Raw genomic sequence first — 15,810 nt, 5'->3', positions numbered from 1 at the left:
TGTTTGGACAGACTTTGGGCGTTTTGCTTTTTCTATAAAATAAGTACAATTTCTTCAGTCTAGCAGTCATAATGTGGCATTCACCTACTTTATGTTGGCCACATACCTCCTTCTGCACTCCAGCATGCCTGTGGCTCTGGCTCTGATATTTAGTCCTCCTTTTTGAAGCATGGTGGTGCCCGCGGAAAGAGCCGGTGGGGATCACTTCTGCCCCCTAAAGATTTAACTACTTGAAGGACGAAAAGTCAAACAATTAGAGCTGGCCATGGATGAAAGAAGGCAAAAACACAAGGATGTTGTCATACAGTAGGTGATTTTATTGAAGCAGACCCGACACAGACTGGCCTATCACATATAAAAACAAATGACTTAAAAACAGAAACTACAAATCACAAAAATATAACTTAATTCAAATAAAAATCCATAGAAAGTTTCCACAGAAAAACAATATCAAAGAAAGGGAAGGACTATGACATACTTATTAAATAATGTGAGAACTTTAAACTTAACAATTCGGAGGAAGTGACGTCATCCAACAGCATGGCCGCTTAAAAGCTAAGCTCCCACAGCCCCACGGAGAATTTAAGCTTAAACAGAAGATATAGCGACATCTGAGAACTGAAACGGAGCTAGAGATTCAAAGCGAAGTTACAGAGGCGAACATACCTGGGATCGGCACTCAAAGTGGCGGATCTTTCCCGGTTCGCTTTTATAGAAAAAACAGCGGCGTCCCGAAACAAAATGGCGGAGATGCGGAAGGCATCGGAGCCAACGAATGGAGGGAAAACGAAGTCGGCGGGAAACGCATCGGAGCTCCAAAACGAGCGAGCCACAGATGAAAAGGTCCCTCAGAGACTAGAAACCTGGTTGCAGGACATTAGCGCTGACTTGAAAGCACTTCGAGCGGAGATGGTGACGCTCAAGGAGGATCTGAGAGGGGAGATCCGGGAGCTGGGCTCACGCCTGGAAGACATCGAAGCGCAGATGGAAACACATAGTGAAGCCATGGGAAACATGGATCAGCAAATTGGGGAGGTTCAAGGGACCCAGCAACAGCTTTTAGACAAGATAGAAGACCTAGAAAATCGGGGCCGGCGCAACAATTTAAGGTTTCGAGGCTTGCCAGAAGTGCCCACGTACCTAGACTGTGAACATGTGGTACAACAACTGGTTAGTGCGTTGCTCTCAAACAACGGAGAGGCGGTGGAGGCCACTACCATACAATTAGAAAGAGCACATAGAGCACTGGGAGCAAATCGGAGCAATAAACCAAAGGATATCATAGCCTGCTTTTCTAGCTTTAAACTAAAGGAGCGGGTGCTGAAAATGGCCCGTCAGAGACCAGACTTTCAGTGGGACTCTTATGCTATCGAGATTTACCAGGACCTGGCAGCAGCAACTTTAAAAAGAAGGGGTGACCTGAAACCATTCACCAGACACTTGAGAGAACTCAAAATCCAATACAGATGGAGGCACCCTTTTGCACTAGCTTTCTACAAAGATGGGAAAATGCATCAAATAAAATCTATAGAAGAGGCGAGAGCTATTTGCCCTGAAACACCGGAACCTGAAGAGAGAAGAGCAGGGGGTCAGGAGGAAAAGAGTACCACTAGACCCCTACCACCAAGATGGCAAAGAGTGGGGAAAGGGCCCAGAAGATTACAACGCCAACAATCCGCCACGAGAGTCACCTGAAACTAAGCAGACATCAAATAGACTCAAGTTCACTGTTATTGCATAAATCGCATATAATCTGTTAATTTCAGGTATGAAATCATGAGACTCTGTGGGGTGGACGGGAAGCGGGGCGGCTACTTCCTCCATAGGTAGACACCCGCGGGTACACCACGGGGTATTACACAACTGTTAGGGACATTGGGGGGGGAAGGGAAGGGGTTTAATCAAAGGAGGGAGGGAGGGGAGGGGGATCAGGTCTGTGTGATAATAAGGGGTAATCAGTTACATGTAACAAAAAATGAAGAGCTCCTGGAAAGTAATGACCAGCGAGCAAATAGGGGAAATAAGGGAAGAATAGCAACATTGAATGAATATGGGGGAATTTAAATGCATGTCTTTGAATGTAAAAGGGCTCAATATTCCCAGAAAAAGGCAGTTGCTGTTCCGGGAATTGGTGAGGTTACAAATAGATGTGGGCCTGATTCAGGAAACTCATCTGAAGGCAAAATATGAATATCTATGCAAACATAGGCAATACCCGGTTATCTACTTTGCATCCAGTAGGGATAACACGAAAAGCAAAGGGGTGCTGGTTATGTTTCGAGGGAACAAGACCTGGGGGATAAAGAAAGTGATAAAAGATAAACAAGGGCGATATCTATTGATAATTTTTGAGCTAGCAGGCCAGACCTATACATTAGTAAATATATACGGGCCCAATACACAACATTCGGAATTTTTCAAAGAGATAGATCTCCTGCTGTGTGGGAATATAGAAGGAACCTTATTAATGGGAGGTGATTTTAATCTTACACTGAATCTGAACTTAGATAATTCAGCAGCCGTGGCACAGTATGCTAAGCAAGATAGGCGGAATTTCCAAGATTTCCTTACACGCTGGCAGTTAATAGATTACTGGCGTAAAGATAACCCCAACGAACGCACATATACCTTTTTCTCATCAGTACATCATACGTCATCTAGGATAGATATGTGGCTAGGTGATGCCTCCCTTTTGGGACGAGCTGAAACTCCACAGATTATTCCACATACCTGGTCAGACCATTCACCGGTTATATTACAAATCAGGGGAGTAGGGCCCAGAAAACCGAGACCTCCCTGGCGAATGGATGATGCACTACTCTCAGATGCAAATAATGTAACACAAATAGAACAATCTCTTAAAGAGTATATTACTTTTAATGATAATGGGGAAGTGTCTCCATTTACCCTATGGGAAGGTCTTAAGGCTGTGACAAGGGGCTACCTTATAGCACTAAAATCACGGGTATGGAAAGCTCGATGTACACAGGAGAATGATATTCGCCAGCAACTGGCAGAGGTTGAGGCATTATTGCAAAAGGGAGAACCCACAGATCTCACAGCCCTTAAGATGCAAGCACATGACCTGCGGTCACAGTTACATGATTTGGAATTAGCTGATATAAACGAGCAGCTACAGCGAGTGCACCAGATACACTTCGAATTTGGTAATAAACCAAGTAGACTGTTAGCCCATAAATTAAAACAACAAATAACTAGAACTGGAGTAGAAGGGCTACGAGATGAAGGGGGAAACATACAATCTGATCAACATTTTATGGAAGAGGCTTTCAGAGGATTTTATAAAAAACTTTATAAACCAGAAATAACACAGAGCCCAGAGGAGGTAGCCAATTACTTGGAGGAAATAGACCTTCCAGCACTTCCAACAGACGCGGACCAATCGTTAGGCAGTCCTATCACAATAGAAGAGATAGAGCAGACGATTAAAGGATTGGTTCCCAACAAAGCACCAGGGCCTGATGGGTTTACCAACAAATTTTATAGGTGCTTTGGAAAGATATTATCTCCTATTCTATTAAAAGTTTTCAACTCCATAAATGAGGTCACTGGCTTACCACCAACCTGGAACTTGGCGACCATTATTGTAATCCCCAAACCAGGCAAAGACCCTCTCGCATGTAGTTCTTATAGGCCTATCTCATTATTAGGGGTAGATTATAAGATATTTACTAAGATTTTAGCTACTAGATTGCAGAAATATCTCCCCGCACTAATACACGAAGATCAAGCAGGCTTTGTACAGAACCGCCAAACCTTTGATAACATAAGGAGGACATTACAGGTAATTCAAGGGGCACAGCTCACAAACTCCCCAATGTGTATACTTTCTCTGGACGCTGAAAAGGCCTTCGATCGTGTCAGCTGGCCTTTTCTTTTTGCAGCATTAAAGAAGGCGGGTATTGAAGGGAGGTTTGCGGAATGGCTAAAATCTATATACAGATTCCCGAGAGCAGGGGTACGAGTTAACGGGATTTTGTCTCGGCCATTCTCTCTCCATAGAGGCACTAGACAGGGCTGTGCATTGTCACCAATGCTGTTTGCTCTGGTTATGGAGCCTTTAGCAGCCAGAATCAGAGCAAACAATGGAATACGAGGTTTACGAGGAGGGGGGATTGAAACTAAAATACTTCTTTTTGCAGACGACATTCTGCTGCTCCTAAAAGATCCCATATCAGCTTTTCCACTGATTGGAGAGGAAATACAAGCCTACGGAGCTGTATCAGGCTTCAAAATAAACTTTGACAAATCAGAGGCACTGGATATAAATATAACTGATACACAATTAGATCAGCTGAAAGCCCAGTTCCCCTACAGATGGGCACAGAAATATGTTAAATACTTGGGGGTAAATATACCTCGAAGCATAGAGGAAATTTACAAAAGTAATTTCCCAGCAAAAGCACTAGAACTGTTTCGGGAGTTGGAGAAATGGGAGGGCCTAACACTATCATGGGTAGGAAGGATTAGCGCTATCAAAATGATGGTTCTCCCAAAGCTTCTGTACTTATTTATGGCCTTACCAATTGATATTCCTGAAGATTTTTTCCGGGGCCTGCAAAGGAAGATATTTTCCTTTATCTGGAGGAAAAGACCACCCCGGGTTAGACGGGAGGTGTTGTGCCAATTAAAAGATAGGGGGGGTATGGGGGTCCCGGCAATACGTGCATACTATCAGGCAGCCCATCTAAGAATTTTAGCGATATGGATGCAAAATAAGGGAAAGATGTGGGAACGCATAGAACAGAGCTGGTTGGAACCATTTCCACTTAGGGCTATACCTTGGCTACAAAAGCAACAACTGAAGAGGGTAATGAAAGACAGTCCCCCCCTGATTCAATGGCCATTGAATACATGGTACAAGATTAGAGAGCAATTCTTCTCGGAGAGGAAGTATTTTAAACATGCATTCCTTAGATTCATACCTCAATTTGGTCCAGGAGCAATTGATAAAACATATGAGGAGTGGGAGGACATGGGATTATGTACACTGGGGCAAATGTCCGAAGAGGGGCAGGTTCCTTCTTTTCAGGTGCTGCATCGGGATCATGGGCTCTCACCGCTTCAAGTATTTCAATACTACCAGGTACGAGACTTTATCAGCCGTGATGCAGGGGAGGAATTGAGCTTAGCTGAAACAATGTTGGAAAAGGGGATGATGGGAGGAGGGGAACGAGGTTGTATCTCAAGGATATATAAGGCATTGCTTTCATGGTCCCAGCCGGTGGAATATTACACAAAAAAATGGGAATCGATAATGGGGGTACCCCTTGAACCTAAACAATGGGCACAGGCCTTCAAATCTCTTCTGAGAGTATCGATATCTAGTTCATTGATTGAGAACGGACATAAGATCTTATATAGTTGGTACTACACTCCCAGCCGCCTGGCAGCTATATATCGCTCAGGCTCAGCCCTGTGCTGGCGGCAATGTGGAGAGTTAGGAGATATGTACCATATATGGTGGGCGTGCGATCAGGCACAGAGATACTGGGAGAAGATAGGGGATTTTATTAACCAGGTGACAGGGTTACAATATCCAATGACACTGTACACATGCCTACTACACTTCAAGCCACCAGGATTCAAAAACCATATCCACAGGTTTGTCACACAGGTGTTTGTATCAGGAAAGATGGTCCTGGCGGCATGGTGGAAAAAATCACACTTACCAGATCTGTCAGTGGTTATAAATAAACTAAGATCCATTCAACTGATGTCTAAGCTTACAGCAATACGTAATGGGCAAATGGCCCATTATCACAAGATATGGGATCAGTATACTACATGGGCCTCCAAGAACATAGCGACAGTTACGCTACACACACAGACATAGGGTTGGGGGGAGGGGGGTGGGAACGGGGGAAATAAGATCAAAGTTTTATTGAATGATATAGATGAAGCTGTTAGAATTATTATTATTTTTTTTTTTCAATGTTTATGTTCAGTATGTCATGTTATTACAAACACAAAATGGTTATGTAAGTTATGAACATTGAATTTGGTTGATATTGAAAATGTATAAATAAACAATATAAAAAAAAAAACAAAAACAAAAAAACTTAACAATTCAATAGAAACAGATGGAGCAGAGCGAAACATGATCATGTCGTCAATGTTGTGAGGCTATTTCATAATCCTTTGTCCCTTTATGGAGCTAGTGTGAACCTGATTTGGCATATTTGAAAGATAAGTTCATTTATAAACGATTTTGATATTATTTTTGAAAAATCTTTTCACAAGTATTCTCACGGCTATTTTGATTTGGACTAATGATTATATCTTCTGGCTTCCTTTCTATTGACTACTTGGAACACACTGTATGATGGTCCTTTAAAAACTTTAAGAATGTTTTTTTACTTCTGCTGAATCTTTTTGATGTGTTTTTTTTAAGGTCACTGCAGAGTAAATAGTAATGAAATGTAAAACATGCAAATTCATATAACCACTTTGAAGGCCTCATCCCTCCTGGTAGTCCTGATAAGTGTTGGAATCTGTTGGACACCTGAGACACACATTATGTAACCAATCCCTTATCCTACACAAGAAAATATAAAATAGCAATACCAAGATAAAAACAATCCCATCAGAAAAGTCCAACAATGCATGACCAAAGTGTCGGGCCTCTTCCCTATAACAAAAGAGAGGGAACGAAGTACAAACTAAAGTCCAAACCAAAAAAACAGCACCACGGGCCTTTAAAAAATGGAACACAGTTCTTTAATGAATGAGCCGTGACAAAAAGACCCGACACGGGCCGTGTTTCGGTGACTAGCACCTGCGTCAGGGGTCACAGTGATGACGTGGAAAACTTGGGAAATAACTCAAATATATTCCTCTACAATATATTATTCCTTACCCCACGTCTCATATAGTAAAAGCTACAAAGCACCAAGGCACTTTCACTTTCTGTATCCATTTGGCCCGTGGTGCTGTTTTTTTTGTTTGGGCCTCTTCCCTATGGCAGGAAAAGCGACAAAGAAGCTGGGCAATTAGAGATACTGTTCCTGCTCTGCAAATTCTGCCTCTTCCCATGTTATTTGGTACTTCAAGGTGGTGTTTGATATGATGTCCACATTCCCAGAACTTATAGACCAGTGAGTGGGCACCGCTGTTTACTGTTGTTTTTAATACTACAAGGTGCTTGGCAAATTAAATTCAAGGAAGAAACCTTGTATATTTTGGATTAATTTGGTGCAGCCAATAATCATCAATTCTAATAGCCTTAAGTATAGGTTTCACAGTAATTTCTAATTAATTACATTTCCCTTCTTGTGATGTCCTTGAATGAAAGAGTCCCACAAGCAAGGAATAAATGTTAGTGCTGGTGATGTCCTGTTGTTATGTGATTATTGCTAACTGAATGCTATACCACAGCAATATATTGTAACCCTGTAATAATGTCACACAATTTAGTAGGAGATAAATGGAGCTGAGATGGCAGCCTTGAGGTCAGTGAAGCTTGGAGATTTCTGGAGCAAGTCTGCTTGTTAGTGCTGCCAGGATTAGGTTATGATTTATAGTTCTCCATCTGATTAGCTGTACTAGAAAAACAGTTTGAAGTAATAAAGAATCCATTTGGCTCCAGACTAATGAAAGGAGAATTGCTCTTTGCATTAACTATTTATTCAGGAAGAAAAGCGATCAGCTGTTATTACGCTTTACCAAGAGAGGCATTGAGGAGATTTAAATGAAAGGCCAAGAGAAGCTGAGAGATTCCTGAATGTTATGCAGCCTGGTCATTTAGAATTAAAAGGGCCTAGAGGTCTTTGCTGCCATGTGACTCATTGGCTGCTATACTACTGACAAGCTGCCTGTCAGACTCTGCAGATTCAAACACAGCTCAGTTTAATGAAAAACTGTAGAGCAGAAACAGGGAGCAGAGCAAATCAGGCAGCGGGATTGGGTGAGTACAGTACCATAGCTGAATTGCCTGCTGGAAAAAGTGCAAAACAATAACTTTTGAATGTATGTCCTTGTTCCTGTGGTTGATTTGTTCTGCAGAGAGGAAGGTTTCAATTTTACTGTATCTAGTGAGTGGTAGAATAATCGCCTAAGATGTTCTTCTTAGTTCGAAATTAGAAATTAATGTCTTTTCTAATATTTCCACCTTGATAAGAAAAAAATAATTGTTTAACACTGAGAATTTTGATGACCTTTCATTGAGAGACAAATAGCAGATTATCTCAATTTTCTGATGTTTTAATTAGCTCTAAGTCTGAAATATTACAATTTTGCTCTGAGAGCCATCCAGTTTCAGAGTGCAGGCTGAAATTGTATACTAAGTATTTTGCTCAAAATTATTTCATTTTTGATCATATTTTATGCATTTGCATCAGTGCAGTGATTTGCTATGTGGACACCATGTTTTAGAGCTAAAGTATTCAGTATGTGGCGTGTACCTTCTTGGTTTGATTTTACGTGCCCAATAACTTAGACCGTCAAATATTGAAGTGTGGATTTTCTCTCTGTGCTCCCCCTGGTAAATTAGCATGTCACAATGTGGCACTGATGATCAGGAATTCCCTTCAAAAAGCTTTTTCTTCCTTCTGTGTGCTTAGTAGATAGCTCTGATTAAAGCAGGACACAGCTCACTCATTTACAAGTGGATGAATGCATTTTATTCTTGTAATGACATTTCTGTATTTTTTTTAAACTAATGTAAATTGTGAACCATAAATTGAGGCGTCTAAATGTACATTTGTGGTATGCATATTTACTATGATGTATTTTATCAAATTTAGTATTTACTTCCTCCCAAAAGGATGAAACAGATAACGTTAAAAACTGCTAAATAAAATACAGTGTACATAACAAAACAAAAGTTCTTCCCTGTTTGACATTTTTATGAATGTATGTGAACTAATACAGCAACCATGTTATTTTATTATCCTGCTTGTAAGAAAACTTAAAAATCACAAATCTTTTCCAGATAATTACCCCATTCAGAAGGCTAATCTTGTGTGCTGAGAACAGAAAAGAGATGGAGGACTGGATCAGTTCCTTGAAATCTGTACAGTCTAGAGAGCATTACGAGGTACGCAGAATCCCAGACAGTGCAGCCTGACTAAATAGGTAAACTTACAATGCAGCCAAAGATGTGTAATCCTGTTACAAATATTTTTTTTATTAAAGTTAAAACACTTCTGTATTTTGCATAGTAAGCTTATTACCTTTGTTAATTCTAGAGGGGTAGCTATGTTTGTCTGTGGCAGCACAAACAACAAGGCCGGGCAACTTAGAGACAGTACTTCTAGTCTGCACATTCTTCCCCTTCCTATGCTATTTTCCAGACTTCAGGCAGGATTATGGAGGTGGAGGCTGTCCTTCAGCATGCTTTAACTCCCTCTGCTGATTCCCGACCCCTCTGATCCAGAGGCAGGAGGAGGAGAAAAACAGTAGCACATCTGCCTGTCATAGTCCTCTGCCACAGGGAGTCCAAGACTCCTTTGAACACATGGGTGCATGTTGTCCTATGCAGTTTAAAACACCAATTCGACCCCAAGTGTTATAAGAAGAGGACACAGCCCAATATGATACCACTCTTCTCACCTTCCTACCACCCCATCTGTGGGAGAATGTCTGGAAAGTGTGTTGAGATGGTAAGGATGGTGGTGGTGAAAGAGAGGACAGATGATTGTTTGAATAGATGTGTGTGAAAAAAGGGCCTGTGGAGATCAGATGTCTGTGAAATCAGAATATATATTAAAGAAGGATTTGGAGGCTCAGGGTATTTGTGTACACTTTGTAGCACTTACATACATGTTTAATAGTAGCAGTAGTAGTGTATGAAGCTAGGGATATCATGGTGTGAATGAAAGAAGAGCTGAACAAGGGTGGATGGATATGTATGTGGTACATTGGATGAGACAGGAAGGAAGAGAAAGACTGAGCTAGAAAGAGTAGGGTAGGGGATAAGAAACAGAAGTGGGGATAGAGAGCAAGTAGAAGTGAGAATATATGAGTTATCAGGGCTAGAAGCAGAGGAGAGAGACTATGGATCATCCCCAAGAACGCAGAACCACCTCCTGCCTCATCTGTATCATCCCTAGATTCCAAAATTATATCCTCCCTGCCTCCATGTTACCCCTTTTTAAGTTCTAGAACTTTCCTCCCCTCTCCTTCTCTCCTCCATCCTAGTTATCTTTCCTTCTCCTCCACCCATTGTTAATCTTTCTGCCTCAAAGCTAACCTTACCTCCTTTTTTTTCCATTTCTGATTCTCACTTTATCTTGTTTCCTTATCCTTGAGCTCTTTCACATCAAACTTGAAAATTCCCACCCACAAAACCTCCAAGAAAAAAAATTACTCAGATTCAAAGACAAGTGGAAAAGAAATAATATATTTTGCATAATAAGGTGTGAACAAAATTCAAATAAAAAATAGTAAAGATTTCCATTACTATAATTATTAGTTATATTCTTCTCTTTAAATAAATTGTTATAGAAAGCAGGTCAAAAGGTAATATGCATAATAAAAACACACAATGAACATGCATTATAAATAACAGAACTTAAAGTATACAAACGACAGAACAGCTTATATGGGGTAATTCTATAAGGAGTGGCTTAAGTGTACATGGTAAAAAGATGCATAAATGGTGGTATTCTGTGGCCATTTACAAATGTGGATGACCTCTTACAGAATACTAGCTAGCAGAAAAATCTGTACTATAATTTGATGGCACATACTTTGTTGGTGGGTGTGTGTATAAATACACAATTGTAGTATTCTATAATATTCTGTAGTTTAAGCATGTCCTGGCTATAATCTAGGTGCAGGCATTTACACCAGCTATAGGATCTAACATGTAAGTGTTTTCTGCTACTTGCATTAGTATTCTGTAAAGGAAAGTAGGCACTTACTTTTCTTTATAAAATAGGCTTGAAATAGACACCCTTTTATCCTAGGCACCCTGTTATAGAATTACTCTCAAAATATGCAAAATAATTTGGGCTCAATGTTTATGGGAAAAAATCATCTTTATTGAAAATCCAAAATAATGTAATATCTTTAATAGCACTTATGTGGTCAATGTTTGTACTAACTACATGTGCTTTAAAAAAATATATGAACACATATACAGAGAGCTCTGGATACTTAGTTTTATTTATTTGTTTACTTTATATATTAGGGTTTATTAACTGTCTTTATGGAGAGATTCACCCAAAGTAGTGTACAGCAAGTATAACTTGACATAGACAACCTACTTGTATTAATAACAATAGCAAAATGATCAAATTTTAAATTGCTAAAATTCAAAGCTATTTTTTTAAAAAAGTAGCATTGCTAGGGATGTTCCAGGGATGGCTAAAATGTTGCTTGTTTGAGCACTGATATTCGCTGCTAAGGGTGGGCAATTCTATAACTAGATGCCTCCATTTACTTGTCCCAAAGGTGCATGGTAGAAGCCTATTCTATACATTAACCTTGGCGTCTAGGTTCTGTAACAGAATACTAGTGAAGCCTGGTATATACACACCTAGCCTGTTAGTGTCAGCACGATAGGGATGCTTATAAATTACAGTATTCTGTAAGTTACATGCATAGGTGGGAGCTCCCTGTCTGTTCTGCCCATGGGTCACATTGTGTTTGCTCCACTGTATGAAAGCTAAGCAAGTATTTGCCAAATAGGTAGCATGCTAGCATATATGCATGTAAGTGTGCACATACATGATTTATGCTAGTATTCTAAACATTTACTCACATACCCCTAAGTCTGTAAAAGCTGTAAAAAATTGCATATGCAAGTTAATTGAATAACAAATCAATTAGTGCCAATAATTGACTTTTTAACAAGCAGTTATTGGCACTAATTTTACACTTGATCAGAAAAGGGGGGAGCGGAAATGGGGAGGCATTGGCAGAGCAGTGGTGCTCTAGCATTTACGTGTTTTGTTATAGAATGGGGGGGATATGCATCTAATATAGGCATGTACATTTGTACCATATTTCAAGTTGGTGCAAGTGGCCATGCCTAAAGTTAGGCACAACTCCCGGGCATAAGCATTATTCTATAAACCACTCCTAACAAGGATTATAGATTAGCGCTTTTTTTGGTGCCAGTTTTTTTAGTGCCATATGTAGAATTTCACCCATAATGCGCACGTGTAAATGTTAGCACCTGGTTTATAGAATTGCCCCATAATAGATAATTATTCCTTTTAAGTGGTGCCAGATAAATAGCAAGTATAAAGTTAAATGGATAGTGCTGCTGAAAATTCACATAAAGTTAAGTGCATTCCCCTGGATTCTGTATAGCACGCCTAGAGTTATACACGATTACGTGAGTAAATCTAGGCGTATTCTATAACTCCACGCATAGATTAATTGTTTTAACAGCTCTTAACAAGCAATAACAAGCACTAATTGGCAAAAAATTAGAATTTACACATGTACATTGCGAAGCGTATTCTGTAGTGTACTGTGGCTAAATTCTAACACACACAGGCACAAAGGGGTGTGGATATGGGTGTTTCATGAGCATTCCAAAATCTATGCACGTTATAAAATATGGGCCAGTGCGTGTAAATCTGCGCACAGGGATTTACACCAGCTTTCTGTTGGTGTAAATGGACGCATGTAGATTTAGTCACATGAACTACACCTAAGCATATTCTAAATACATGCAGTATTTAGAATATGCTTAGGTGTGATTGCCTAATGTGCATTGATTTTAGGCGCCTTATATAAATTCGGGCCCATTGCATAGTTTGCCTGTTTACTTTGGAGGAGCAAAGGGTAAGGGAGTCAAATTGGCCATGGTGGGGGAGGGGATCAATTCAGCATTAGCACCCATAACATTTGGGGGGAGGGGCCCCATGACCATCTCTAAGTGTGCCTATGGTTAAATGGATAATTCATCTGTTTAATTTTATGCAGTCTGCCTGCTGATGAACATTGACCTCCTCAGGTTTATGCAAATGTGTTTTATAATTTCAGCAGAATTTTAAAATCTATGCTACAGAATTTAGTCCAAAAATGCCTCAGGAAACTGGGAGTTCTGTTTATAGGCTAACTGATTTATTGAGGCATGAACTTGGAGAAAAAGAGTCCACTTTATGAGATGGACCTGATGAAATAGATTCTTGTCCTCAGAATTCATGCGTCAGTGGACATCTTTAAAAGCACTTGCTCTGCACATTGAGATTTGTAGTGGTAAATGTGGCTCTACGTTCTTTTACTGTAGTTGGATATTGTTCTTCCAAATGTGTTCTAACTTCTCCTTTGCTAGACCGCACAGTTTAATGTGGAACATTTCTCAGGGATGCATAACTGGTACGCCTGCTCCCATGCTCGCCCTACTTTCTGTAACGTATGCAGAGAAAGCCTGTCTGGAGTCACTTCTCATGGCCTGTCATGTGAAGGTAATGCAGCAAGTTAACATGTCATTTAAGATATTGCCTTCTGCAGAGGGCCTTTTCAAAATGATTGCATTACAGAACTGCTCACAGTGTACTGAAGCAAAAATCATTTGTTAAAGAACTGTTTTAATAAGCAAATCTATTCAAGCCCATGTTACTTATAACCTGAAAGTCTTTCTTAAGAGCATGTCTTACTATTTGTTTGGAAAATGTGAAGGTTTAGATCAAAATTAAGAAAACAGATTTTTTTTCAGTTTGTATTGTGAACATAAACTGTAACCTATATACTATACAGAAGATAATTCCTGAAATATGTTTTAGTGTAAAAACTCCCAAAAACCAATGAAAGTAAAGAAAAATATGTATGCATTTAGTTTGGATTGTTTAATTTTTATGTCAGATTTCCTGATTGACGTGCTGATGTTATAAAGACCTAAATCAAACTTTTTGTCAAAGCAGCAGATTAACCTCTGATGCTTTTGCTTAGTAGTCTATAGTCATAGTGGCGTAGCTAGGGGTGAGCTTGGGTGGGCACAGGTCTAGCTCAAAGTGTCTTAGTTTTAGTCTTGGCTGTTTTTGTTTTGTTCCATTATGTCTGTAAAACGCCCAAGACTTAGGAACGATTCTATCCCATCCTAGACCCAAGTGACCTAAAAAGAGAAGTTCAGTTACTTTAGGCACAATAAAGCCATTCCTCTAAAAAGGAGACTGGCAATGTCCTTTGCTCTTAAGGATGCTTACACTCACATAGAAATAACGTCCCAGTCAAATTTGTCATAGGAAGGCATCATTTCCAGTACTGCGTACTGCCTTTTGATCTTGCATCATTTCCTGTGGTATTCACAAAATCTCTTATGATTGTAGCAGCTTATCTACATAGGGAATGCATGTGTTTCCCTATTTGGATGATTGACTAGTCAAGAGTATATCTCTGGAAGGGGAAGAAAGGGGAAGCGCACACAGCCATTTAGGTACTGGTATTACTAGGGTTCATCATAAATTATCCTGAATCGTAAGCCCAGCAGAGCAATTGGAGTTCATAGGAGCCCTGGTGGACATGTTTTGAGCAACAACCTTTCTTTGTCAGCAGAGAATCATCAATTTAGTGTCCATAGTGGAGAAATTCAGACAAGTCAGCAGGTACTGGCATGGCTGATGTTGAGGATGTTTGAGCCATATGGCTCCAACAGAACATGCAACACCTCGGCTTGTCTCAATTTGAGACAAGCTCAATGAACCTTGAGCACTCAGTGGAAGCAGGTTACTGGAAAGCTGCGAGACATAATGTCTGTCACTAATCGTAATTGGGACTCACTGTTCTGGTGGACAATTTTTAATCCAATCTGACAAAAGGTTCCTTTTTGAAATTCCTCTGAGAAATAGTCTTAATGACAGATGCATCCAGACTGGGCTGGGGAATCCATGTAGATGGCTTTCACACTCAGTTGATTTGGTCCTCCCAGGAGAAACTCCATCAGATACATTTCTTGGAATAAAGAGCAATATGAAATGCTTTAAAGTCTTTCAAGGATCAGCTGGCCAACAAAATTGTTTTAATTCAGACTGACAATCAAGTTGCCAGATAATACATCAAGAAGCAGAGAGGATGTTAAACCTTACTACTACTACTAATCATTTCTGTAGCGCTAGTTGACATATGCAGCACTGTACACTTTAGATGCAGGTAATTTCTCTGTCCCTAGAGGGCTCACATCAACAAGAAAGTACTTCAGTTCTGCTTCAGGATAGAAAAACATAGCAAACTAGCATCAGATGCCTTTCTCTTAAACTGAGGAGAGAGACTATTCTATGCATATCCTCCAAGCACCTCTCATAGCAAGAATTCTTCTGAAACTCAATAAGACCAGTGAACCATGATTCTCATAGCCCCTTACTGGCCAAGAAAGAGCTGGTTCTCTCTTCTGGAACTTTCCATAAGAAGTTCCATGAGGCTGGAGCTTTCTCCAAAACTGATTAGAGAAACTCAGGGAATAATGAAGTCCCCAGCCCTCATAGCTTGGATGTTGAGAGGGTAACCCAGCAGGTATATCGGAAGCCTTTTGGGCTTCCAGGAGGGGTTGCAGTAGGAAGTCATACAGTTTTAAATGGAAGAGGTTAGCCTTGGATCCTTCTTCCTGTTCTGCACAAAAAACTGTTTGAGTGCCTTCTATATCTGTCAGAGCCAGTTTAAAAATCACCTCCATTAGAATATACCTTAGTGCAGTTAGCGCATATCGTCATCACATAAAGGGTAAATCTATCTCTGTGTAGCCTTTAGTTATTCGTTTTATGTGAGGCATGCTTCTATTAAAGCCTCCTGCTGTGTCATGGGACCTTAACATTATATCTACCTTTCTGATGAAAGCTTTTGTCGAGCCATTCAGCACCTGTCATTTGAAGTACCTGACCTGGAAAATCATATTTG

The 15,810-nt window shown here is 40.1% G+C and overlaps 1 protein-coding gene across 1 annotated transcript in view; it reads left to right on the top strand.

The window, feature by feature from the left end:
* Nucleotides 1-15,810, top strand: part of DGKH (diacylglycerol kinase eta) — a 676,008-nt gene that overhangs the window by 388,294 nt on the left and 271,904 nt on the right. Inside the window, 2 exon segments of the mRNA XM_030202410.1 lie at nucleotides 8,954-9,058; nucleotides 13,256-13,388. Coding sequence (XP_030058270.1) covers nucleotides 8,954-9,058; nucleotides 13,256-13,388 — 238 coding nt within the window.

This window comes from Microcaecilia unicolor, chromosome 4 (genome assembly GCF_901765095.1).
Source record: "Microcaecilia unicolor chromosome 4, aMicUni1.1, whole genome shotgun sequence".
NCBI lineage: Eukaryota > Metazoa > Chordata > Amphibia > Gymnophiona > Siphonopidae > Microcaecilia > Microcaecilia unicolor.
The sequence above is the reverse complement of the archived record's forward strand: the minus strand, read 5'-3'. Positions and strand labels throughout refer to the sequence as shown.